Source organism: Arachis ipaensis, chromosome B10 (genome assembly GCF_059453495.1).
Source record: "Arachis ipaensis isolate K30076 ecotype BB chromosome B10, ASM5945349v1, whole genome shotgun sequence".
Classification (NCBI taxonomy): Eukaryota; Viridiplantae; Streptophyta; class Magnoliopsida; order Fabales; family Fabaceae; genus Arachis; species Arachis ipaensis.
The window spans coordinates 27,800,724-27,812,789 of record NC_142435.1 but is presented as its reverse complement, the minus strand read 5'-3'; the positions used below and the strand labels follow the sequence as shown (position 1 = coordinate 27,812,789).

Below are 12,066 nucleotides of genomic sequence, written 5' to 3'. Positions count from 1 at the left end.
TCTTAGGGTTTATCTTGTGTTGGATTTGGAGTATTTTGCTAACCTTTTCTCACATTTAGCCAATGAATTAGCATGATTTTTGTGATCTCTCCCTTATTTGTGCCTAAGTGTAAAAAGCATGTTTTTTGGTCTTTGATTAGATAACTTTAACTTCTCCTTGATTCCATAAGATGCCTTGATGTGTTTGTTAGTAGTCTCAGGTTGAAAAGGCTAGGAATGGATCAAGGGAGCAAGGAAGGAAGCATGCAAGTGGAGAAGATCATGAAAAGCCAAAGAGTTGAACTCGCCCATGGACGTGCGCGCGCACCAGGCGCTTACGCGCACCTTGCGAACTCACCCATGGACGCGTACGCGTGCTGTGAACGTATGCGTCGGTGCTGATATATGATTTTTTAATGAAAACGTGGCTAGCAAATTCTCAAGGCCTATGGGGCCAATCCAAGCCAACTTTGGCGCCAAAACACTCAAAAGGACCAAGGATTGAGGGGGGAAGAGGATCATCCAACACACACACACATTAGGCTAGTTTAGTTTTAGTTTTAGAGAGAGAAGCTCTCACTTCTCTCTAGAATTAGGATTAGGATTAGGTTTAGTTCTTAGATCTAGATTTTAATTCATGCTCTCTTCTACTCATTCTTCTTAATTCCTTGTTGTTACATTCATCATTCTCTATTGTTTGTAGATCTACTTTTGTTCCTTTTATTTTCCTTTAATGCAATTTGAGGTAATTCATGTAGATCTTACCTTCTTTGATTGTTGTTGTTGATTTCTTACATTCAATTATTGTTAGATCCTATTCTTGTTATCAATTTACTATGCTTTTCTTTTGTGCCTCCCAAGTGTTTGATGAAATGCTTGGTTGGGTTTTAATATAGAATTTTATCCCTTTTAGCCTAGGTGGAGTAATTAGTGACGCTTGAGTTATCTAATTCCCTTGTTGATCGATAATTAGAAGTTGCTAATTAATTTAGATACCACTAACGCTAGTCTTTCCCTTGGGAGTTGGCTAGGACTTGTGGAATCAAGTTGATTAATCCACTTGACCTTCCTCCACTATAGAGGTTAACTAAGTGATAGCAATGGACAATTTGTGGTCACAATTGAAGAGGATAGCTAGGATAGGACTTCTAGTTCTCATATCTTGCCAAGAGCTTTGTTAGTTATTAGTTTACTTTCATTGGCATTTACATTTCTTGTCTAAAATCTCAAAAACCCCAAACATACCTCACAACCAATAACAAGACACTTCATTGCAATTCCAAGGGAGAACGACTCGAGGTTCAATACTTCGGTTTATAGATTTTAGGGGTTTGTTACTTGTGACAAACAAATTTTTGTATGAAAGGATTATTGATTGGTTTAGAAACTATACTTGCAACGAGAATTTATTGTGAATTCTAAACCACACAAAAGTCTAATCATCAATGTTCGAGTGAGGAGAATCTTTGCTTGATTCCCAGTCCTGCTAGGAATTCTTTGAACTTCTTATCGGTGAATTGCGTCCCGTTATCCGATATGACGGTTTCTGGGATTCCAAACCTGGTGACCACTTGCTTCCATATGAATTTTTGGCAATTTACTGAAGATATGCTAGCCAGTGATTCTACTTCTACCCATTTGGTGTAGTAGTCTATGGCTACTATCAAGTATTTCACTTGCCCAGGCCCAGGTGGAATGGACCTAAGAGGTCGACCTCCCATTGGGCGAAAGGTCGGGGGGCCATCATCAGGCTAAGTTCTTCTGGTGGGGCTTTGTGGAAGTTGGCATTTTTTTGGCATCTTTTGCATTTTTTGACGAACTCCTAGGCGTCCGACATCATTGTGGGCCAGTAATATCCTACTCGGATGATCTTTCTTGCCAGTGACCTTCCCCCGATGTGGTGACCACAACATTCCTCGTGGACTTCGCTTAGGACATAGTCCGTCTGGTCGGGACGTAGGCATTTGAGCAGGGGTTGGTGGATTCCTCGCTTGTACAGCTGCCCTTGTATGATTACATTTTTGGGGGCTTCCTTCTTGGTGGCTTGTGCTTCCTTCTCGTCTAAGGGGATTTCTCCATTTTCTAGGTATCGGAAGATAGGGTCTATCCAAGATGAGGGGTTTGGCGTTTGGGCTGTGCACATGATGATTGCCGGTTCGGTTGCTAGCCCTTGGATCAAGGATCTGTTTCCCGTCCCGGGTTTGGTGCTTGCTAGCTTGGAAAGGAGGTCGGCTCGGACGTTTCTTTCTTTAGGGACGTGCTGGATTATGACTTCGTTGAAGCTTTTGCATAGCTCCTTTACCTTTTTCAGGTACTTTTGTAGTAGTGCGTCCCTAGCATGGTAGCTGCCGTTTATCTGAGAGGTGACGACCTAGGAGTCGCTGCTGACTTCCACTCTTGATGCTCCGACTTCTTTGGTTAATATCAGTCCTCCTATCAGGGCCTCATATTCTGCCTGGTTGTTGAGGACCGGGAAGTCAAACTTGATTGATTGTTCGTAGGCTACTCCCGCCGAGTTTTCGAGAATGATCCTGGCCCCTGCGAACGTTTGGTTGGATGCTCCGTCAACGTGGAGCTTCCACCGTGTGTTCGGTACGTCGGGGGCCTCCTCTGTGACCTCTACCAGGAAATCTACCATGGCTTGGGCTTTGATTGCCTGCCTGGGTTCGTATTGCAAATCATATTGGGACAGTTCTATTGCCCATGCCATCATTTTTCCCACGAGGTCGAGTTTCTGGAGGACTTGCCGAATGGCCTGGTCGGTTCTCAGGATGATCACATGCCCTTGGAAGTACTGCTTTAGCCTTCTGGACGAGGTCAGTAGGGCGTAGGCCAATTTTTCTAACTTGGTGTACCTCAACTCTTCCCCTTGGAGTACTTTGCTGATGAAGTATATTGGGTGTTGAGTCTTGTCCTCTTTTCGGACCAGGACTGCCGCCATTGCTTGCGTGGTTACAGCTAAGTATAAGTACAAGGGCTCCCCTTCTCTAGGCTTGCTGAGTATGGGAGGCTCCGAGAGTATCTTTTTGAAGTGGCTGAATGCTTCTTCGCACGCCGGAGTCCATTCGAAGGCGATCCCTTTCTTCATTAGGTTGAAAAATGGGATGGCCCTTTCTGCCGTGGCACCGTAGAACCGGGACAGAGCCGTGAGTTTCCCAGTGAGTCGTTGTACATCTTTGACGCACCCAGGGCTTGTCATTTTGAGAACGGCTTCGCATTTTTCTCGGTTGGCTTCTACCCCTCTTTGTGTTATCATGAATCCTAAGAATTTTTCTGCCTCCATGGCAAATGCACATTTGAGTGTGTTGAGCCTCATCTTGAATTTTCTTAACGCTTTGAAGACAGCTTGGAGGTCGTCTAGTAGTCTGTTTGGCTCTGCTATTTTTACCAGGATATCATCGACGTATACTTCTACTGTCTTGCCGACGAGGTCGTGGAAGACTTTGCTCATTAGTCTTTGGTAGGTGGCCCCCGCGTTTTTTAGCCCAAAGGGCATTACTTTGTAGCAATAAGTACCTCCCAGCCTTATGAATGCCATTTTTTCCTCGTCAGGTCGGTGCATCAAGATCTGGTTATAGCCAGATTACGCATCCATGAAGCTGAGGAAACGATACCCTGCCGCCAAGTCTACCAAGGTGTCGATGTTGGGGAGGGAGAAAGAGTCTTTTGGGCATGTGACGAACGGATTTCTGCTAGTAAAGAAATTCACAAATAAATTCTCGTTGTAAGTATAGTTTCTAAACCAACAAAGAATCCTTTCGTACAAAAGTTTGGTTGTCACTAAAGTAAACCCAATAAAATTGATAACCGAAGTATTTAAACATCGGGTCGTCTCTCAAGGAATTACAGGGAAGTATAATTTATTATTGGTTATGGAAAAAGTATATTTTGTTTTGGGTTTTTTTGAAATAAGGAACAAGTAATTTAAATGACGAGAAAAATAAATTAATAATTAGAAAATCTATTGGCAAGGTATGAGAACTGGAAATTCCATCCCAGTTGTTCTTATCAGGTGTGATGAGAATTATTTATTACTCCCACTTAGTTAACCCTTACTAAATAAAGGAAAGTCAAGTGGACTAATCAACTTGATTCCTCAAGTCCTAGTCAACTCATATGGAAAGACTAGCTTTAGAGGGATCCAAACCAATTAGCAAATTTCAATTTTCAATCAACAGCTGAATTTGACAACTCAAGTGTCACCAATTACTCAATCAAAGCAAAGGGGAAAAAATCTAAATTATTTATATCATATCATAACTAGAAGAAAGCAATCATAAATCTGAAATACCTCAAAGTGCATTAAATAAGAAAATCAATCCTAAATGGAGTTCATAAACCAATATTAACAAACTAAAATAATAGAATAAATAAAAGTAGAAGAGAAATTAAAGTAAAGGAATATTGAACCTGAAATGAAGAATATAACCATAAACTAAGAGAAATCCTAATTCTAAAACCTAAGAGAGAGGAGAGAGCCTCTCTCTCTAAAAAACTACATCTAAAACTTAAAATTGTGAATTATGAGTGAATGATGATGAATAAATGGATTCCCCCACTTTATAGCCTATAATATGCGTTTTCTGGGCCAAAAACTGGGTCAGAAACAGCCCAGAAATCGCTAGGGGCGAATTCTGATCCGTACAAGTCGCTGATTTTTCTGCAGAACGACGCGTGCGCGTCATTTTTCTCTATGGCCACTATAGCGAATTACATATTATTTCGAAGCCCCTAATGTTAGCTTTCTAACGCAACTAGAACCGTCTCCTTTGGGCCTCTGCAACTCAAGTTATGACAGTTTGAGTGCGAAGAGGTCAAACTGGACAGCTTAGCAATTTCTTCAACTTCTTGTATTCCTTCAACTTTTGCATGCTTCCTTTCCATCCCCTAAGCCATTCCTACCATATAAACTCTGAAATCACTTAACACACATATCAAGGCATCAAATGGTAATAAGAGAGGATTAAAATTAGCAATTTAAAGGCCCAGGAAACATGTTTTCAATCATAACACAAGAGTAGGAAGGAAAATGTAAAACCATGCAATTAGTATGAATAATTGAGTAAAGAATTGATAAAGACCACTCAATTGAGCACAAGATAAATCATAAAATAGTGGTTTATCAGCCTCCCCACACTTAAATATTAGCATGTCCTCATGCTAAGTTCAAGAGAAGCTATAAAGGAGTGAAGAGGAATGGTAGAACTTATGAAATGCAACCTATCTATATGAATGCAACTACATGCTAAGATGTTTATACCTACTTGGTTAAAAGTAAATAAGCTCTTCAAGACAGACATAAATCAGATTTCACTATTTCAAATTATACAATAAAAGACAAGTAAACTTGTAAGAAGATAGCTCATAAAAGCAGGGAATATAGAATCAAGCATTGAACCATCACTGGTAGTAGGGGTGTGCAAAAAAACTGGTTTGACTGAACTGAACTGAACTGAACTGAAACTATTTTAAATAAACCAATTTTTTTAAATAAAAAACTGAACTGAAACCATAGTTTTTTATAAAAACCAGTTTATTAAAAACCAGTTTTTATGGTTCAGTTTAGTTTTAAACCAAATCAAAACTGGTTTATTCACATCAGTAACTTCAATATACCAAACTCAAAAATTTGAAAATTAAGAAAATGCAAAAACCCTAATCACCGCTTCAATATTCTCTCTCGTCTCTCCCTTTCTGCCGCCGCAACAAACCCACCGCTGCCACCGTCAGAGTCGCCGTCGTCGTCGAACTACTCTCCATCGCTCACTGTCGTCGATTTCTAGCACAGCAACGGCCAACGACATTCCCCTCTCGTCTCTCCTCTTCTGTCGCCGCTACAAACCCACCAAGCCACCACTGCTATCGTGATTGCCGCCATCGTCAAAAAACTCTCCGTAGGGCAGTTCCGCGGTTTTGACGTTGCTCACTGTCGTCAATTTCTACGACTTCAAGTTCTAACACAATATCGTCTCTCCCTTGCTGTCGTCACTACAAGAAAACACGTCTATTGCCACCCTTTTAAAGCGTGGCGAAAAGCTGAAAAAAGCGTGGCGATAGCTTTTCGCCACGCTTTTTGAGCTACCGCCACGCTTTTGAAAGGGTGACCTATACAAGGGTGGCGATTGCTCTATCGCCACGCTTTTTGCAGCCTATTGCCACGCTTTATTTTTTGGCCACGCTTTTGCAAATTGCCCCCGTTTAAAAAGCATGGCCATATGTGAGAGATACGGCCACGCTTTTAAGCGTGGCGATAGCGAGAGATATGGCCACGCTTTAAAAGCGTGGCGATAGCGAGAGACGACCACGCTTTAAAAGCGTGGCGATAGCCTTGACAAATTTTTAAAAAAATCCTTTTTTTTATTTTCAATCCTTTTTTATTACCAAACCTATAAATATAGTATGCATTTTTATTACAAGACAAATCAAACAGTAATTGGTGACAATTTTTTGTATAATTGTTTTATACATTAATCCTCATACAAAACTTTCCAGGTTTTTTCAGTAACAAAAAATCCTTCAACCTCCTATCCAGCCGAAATTCACTAACTAAGCAAAACGCATGTATAATTACAAAAGGAATGCAAAATTAATAGCAAGTCTGGGGTCTCAAGATCACGTCACGGTCCCTCTTTCTGTCTTTTATCCTTTTCTTACAACCTTGTGCCCAACAAGTACATAACCGAGCTCAATATCCCTCTCTCAGAATGATTCCCAGCAATGTTTGGTGGAGCTGAAAAAAATGACACCAACATCAACAAAATGATTTCATTTCCTTTTCACAGAACATAAAAAAAAAAACTCAAAAGCTACATGCAAGATATATATCCAATGCCTAATAATACTTCATAGTCAATTAGGTGTACTCGTCACAATTTAGTCCAGAAATCATCACATGCCGCAGCCCCTTTTTTCTTTTATCAAGCAATATACATAGTCGAATATATTCAAAAGTGTCCTAAGGTTTACTATTATGCAGTATACCATTAATAAAAAAAGAGGGGGTGGAGGTTACCAAATTGATCAACAACTTGGCCATAAGCCCATAACACAAAAAGAAACTTAAGAAAGTCTTCAGTCTTCACCCTTTACTGCTATGTACTTTTACTAGTTTCATGTTAAATTTTGCTTAATTTTATTCTTCTTTGTGTTTTCCAAATAAACATCTCATTGATTCTAAAGCTAGTATAACTTATTTAAATATACTAAAGTTATTGTGAAATTACAACAAATATGCAAAAGTGAGTTGGTGATATGAATAAGCATGCCATGTACTGAAGAAACAAGCAATTCTAACACATCATTGGCATTGCAAAAGGGTACTTTCATACTATTTAAACACAATGCAGCTCAAGCACGAAAAAAATATTAAATACCTTCTATTCTGGTGGACCAACATTAGTTGTCCTTGTATTCAGTATATCTTCAATGCCCTGTGAGTTACTACTTTCATCCATACTTCTTGAATTTTTATACTTCCCACTACTCCATTTGGCTCCTCTATTTGTCCTTGAAAACTTTGAATTGAAAGGTCGCTGAGTTTGGGCAACAGAAGAATGTCGCTTCAAAGCAAACAAAACATCATTCGATGTACTTCAAATTTCAGATCCAAAAACAACAGATCCCATTGTTTCAATCATAAGAGTACCTGTCTCAGACAATAAACAAATCAATTAATGGGTACAAAAGCAAATTGTTAAAAAAATTAAAGAAAAAAGTAGAAAAAATGTTTATATCTTCCAACTATAGCTCTTGTAAGTAATTTTTTCCAGAGCTAAATTTCATACTAGAGATGTACCTCACGATTTGTTTGTTCATCACTAAGAAGCTCAGTAAATGACTTTGGTGCATATTTATCTACCCAAAGTTGCTCATGCACCATTTGTGTTGCAGGAACATCTAGATAGCTTTGGCCCTCCAAACTAGCTTCCATTGTCTTTTAAAAAAGAATAATCATTAGGAAATCTTAAATCTATGACAAACAATTTTGAATTTTCTTCAAGTATACCTATCATAATGTAAAATCCTGAAAATTTTATAAGGTTTAGCCACTTCAATATTAGAAGAGGTGAATTTAAGTCCAAACTTTAGTGAATTTGTCTCGAGTTTGAGTCACTCTAAACTAAATTTTCAAATTTTTTTTATTAAAAATATTGGTTTTTTAACATTTTCATTTAAATAAAAAGATAAAAGAGCAAGAATAAAAACAGAACCATACCTCGTCAAAGACACTGGAGGAACTGTCCTTATAGCTGGCTAGAAAGAAGCCACCCAAAGTGTTTCTGTATCAAGTAATAATCAATTCAACCTCTGATCTGTTTAATTTCAAAGTTTAAAATAATTTACAAGTCCTATCAAAATTCAAAATATCCCTGAGTTCACGTCAGCAACAGTTAGTCTTCTAAACTGACGACATTTCTTGGATTCAATATTTACAAATTGCCTAAAGACTCAAACCCATAAAAGAATTGCTGCATTTATAATCTGAAGAGAGAAAATTACAATATTGGACCTACCCAAAAGCTTCAGCCAATTTGAATTCTCTTGGAATGTATCTTCTAGCTTTCTCTGCCTTCACAAGATGGAGTTAATACAAGGCACTGATAAACAAAGAAACAGAACAGTTAATGAAAGAAACAATTCTCATTTCCCACAAATTAAAGTTGAACATACATAAACAACACTTAGGAAAGATTCATTGTTACAATTTTGCAGACTTAATGAATTACCTTCCTCTAAATACCCATGGAGGCTTACCATAGAACCATACCCAGATGAAGAAGATGATTTTGCTTCTACAGCTTCCATAAACTCTGAATAAAAACAGAATGCAAATAATTATTCATATATAAATGCATGTAATTAGAGAGCAAGAAGAACTTAATTATTGCCTTTAAAGTTGTTTCAGCTGTATCGAAAATCATGACACATCACTGTATCGAAAATCAAAAGCTGTTTCTTTTTCCTTGGCATTTCAATTCCAAAAACTACTTCAGTTAATTCGATTTGAGGAATATTCATAACACATCACTGTATCAACTTAGGTATAAACTTACAAAACTAACCAAACTAACTGAACGCTAGCTTGCTTTAACAGTATTGCTTATTTGTATGATAAGATTCACTCAATCTGATCTAACATAAACCCTAAGATGAGCAGAGAAAACATTATTTCACACTGAATCAGCAATTAATGTTTAAAACAGGAAGAACAAGATCAGAGTATGGTACGGAAATATTACCCCAAGCCACAGTGCATTCCTCGCTAGTTGCACTAGCTTGATTAGCTTGGCACTCGATACCTAAAACCACCAAACAAAAATATTTTAAAAGTGAAAGATCATAAATCGAAGTAGTTGAAGTGAGGGAAGCAACTTACAGAGATCCATGATGTGGTTCCTGCAGATGGCACAGTCATCCACAACAATATTTGCAACCAATAACAGAAGTGCTTGATATTGATAACTTCAAAGTGCGAGATAATCGTACTAAAAAAAAGGAACAAGTTAGGGTTTAAGGAAAACGAACCCCAAGCCCATAGAGCAACAGCGTTCCACTTCTTGATATCGAATCAGACCTTTGGAATCGGAGGGCTTGGAGGAGAAGAGATCGTCGGGGAGATTGACCTTGCCGTCGCCCATGTTTGGTGGAGCTCAAAATTTGTGGAATTCGAAGGTGAACAAAGAGATCAAGAAAGATCGGAAGAAGAACGAGAAAGAGAAGAAGAGTATGAATACGAAGATGAAGATTAAGAAGATTGTGACGAGTGGTTTGGAAGGCAAAGGGCGAAGGGCGAAGGGAATGGGAGGAGCTCTGCCAAGGTAGCCAGGGTGAAAGAGCTGGATTAGAGTTGGGGACCGGGTTGAAAGAGCGTCAATGGCTTGGGGACTGGGTTGGGGGCCGGGTCACTAGGGTTTTTTTTTTAAAAACCTTTTGGCCACGCTTTTAAAGCGTGCCAAAAGAGTACCAGGATATGGCAACATTTTGTAAGCGTGGCCGTAATGAAACCCTCTCGCCACGCTTTTAAAACGTCCCTGCTTTTCTCTATGGCCACGCTTTTGAAGCGTGGCAGAAAAAACCCTTTTGGCCACGCTTTTAAAGCGTGCCAAAAGAGTACCAGGATATGGCCACGCTTACAAAACGTGGCTGTAATGAAACCCTATCGCCACGCTTTTAAAACGTCCCTCTTTCTCTCTATGGCCACGCTTTTGAAGCGTGGCAGAAAAAAACGTGGCCGTTTCTCTAATCAATTGCCACCCTTCCAAAAGCGTGGCCGTTGACCCTTTTCGCCACGTTTTTGAAGCGTGGCAAGAAAAAACGTGGCCAAATCTCTATTCAATCGCCACCCTCACAAAAGCGTGGCCATTGACCACTTTTGGCCACGCTTTCAAAGCGTGGCAAAAAAAAGCGTGGCCATAGGCCTTTTTTCTTGTAGTGCGTCGCTACTATTCCTCTCTCGTCTCTCCCTTGCTGCCGCCGTTACCAACCCACCACCGCCATCATCACCGCCGCTACCAACCCCTGCTGCTGCCATCTAACACAGTAGGTAATCTCTTTTCTCTTATGTTTTACTATGATTGGAAGCAGGGAAGACAATATTTTTTTACATTGCTGCTGCCATTGGTCATCCATTTTTACAGTTACCCATTTCTATTTTAATTTAATTATTGCAGCTTTTTTGTTTTTTTGGATTCTGGCATTTTGATTTTATTTTGGTATGTTTAGGTTCATGGCATTTTAGTATTTTATGATATATATTTATCTCCATTGATTCAAGAATTTTGTGTTTGGGAGTTGGAGGAAATGGAAGCAAAATGGATGGCTTTTAGTAAAAGATTATAGTGAGATTCTGAGCTTGTTCACCAAAACCCAACTCACAAAAGACCAATTTTGACAATATTTTAATTTTGATTTTCCTGTAGTTTTGTTTCAGTTGCTCTAAGTTTTAACGTTATTGTTTGTTTGACTTGTTCTTATTCAGTCATAGTAAGATTATGAGCAATTTTAACAAAATTCTGTATAGAGATATAACTTTTGTGATTTGTATTAATAGTATAAGTTTAAAAAGTTACTAGTAAATAATAATTATAACTGGGGTTAGCTTGATTTCCATTGGATTTAGTTTTAAAAGTGAAACCATTATTCCATATTATATTTGGTTATTTCTAAATGAGTCTAATTTGATTGATTTTAATAGAAATACTATCAGTTAAGTATTTATAATTCAATTGGAACTTTCAGAAGTAGCCAAATTCAAATGAAATAAAGAGAGGTGTACTAAATTCACTAAGAATAGAGTTCACTTCATATTGTAAAACTTTCATTCTAAAGAGATAAAGGTATAAAAATTGAATTAGTTCATGGCATCTTGATGCTTTTGTTCACAAAGGTGTTTGGTACAGCAATACTCACCGGTATTAATTATGAAATGATTCAAACCATTTTCTGCTCCTCCAATAATGCATTTTGTATAGCTATAATGCATTTATGGAGGAAATTTAGCATATCAAATTCCATGACTGATATTTTTCTGTTTATGCCTTTCTTTCTTCTCTTTTTTTCTACTTTCTCCAGCTTTTACTAGACCAAAGAATGCACATGTAGTACCTGCTGCTAATACTTATGTTCAGGTTTTTTCTGTTTCCTCTAATACTTATTCCTCTGTTTTATGTAGTTTCACCAAGTATCTTTTGGTGTTAGATTCGAAGCTTGGCATGGCTTGCTTTACTTTCTGGATGGGTTGCTCAGAGTGCAAGGTGCAAATATGCTATATATTTCTCGTGTGATTCTGAAATGAGTGGTTGTAAATTTTTTTATCAAATCTGTCATACTGCTCGAGTTATGACATCATATTTCATGTCATTTCATGTTCACTGTGGAAACTATCGGCCAATCCTAAAACTTATTGCTTTTATTGATAGAGACGGTTTTAGACTTATATACTTGTTAATCTGAGTTCTGAAGTAAGGGGAATGTCTAATAATTGAGATATTGATTCAACGGAACATTAATTAGGCATAGGTTCAATTTGGATTCCTGAATACTGTAAAATATTTAAGTGTGTTGAACCACATTGGTTACTGACTTACT

The 12,066-nt window shown here is 38.3% G+C and overlaps 1 protein-coding gene across 1 annotated transcript; it reads right to left on the bottom strand.

Annotated features, from left to right (window-relative positions):
• Positions 1 to 8,550: 8,550 nt before the first annotated feature.
• LOC107624456 (uncharacterized) lies at positions 8,551 to 9,617 on the bottom strand. The gene is made up of 5 exons (XM_021113630.2): positions 9,505 to 9,617; positions 9,356 to 9,375; positions 9,219 to 9,278; positions 8,706 to 8,789; positions 8,551 to 8,576 (listed from the first exon to the last, which is right to left on the bottom strand). Exons 1-5 carry the CDS (start codon positions 9,615 to 9,617, stop codon positions 8,551 to 8,553), a joined length of 303 nt encoding a protein of 100 aa, XP_020969289.1.
• Positions 9,618 to 12,066: the final 2,449 nt, after the last annotated feature.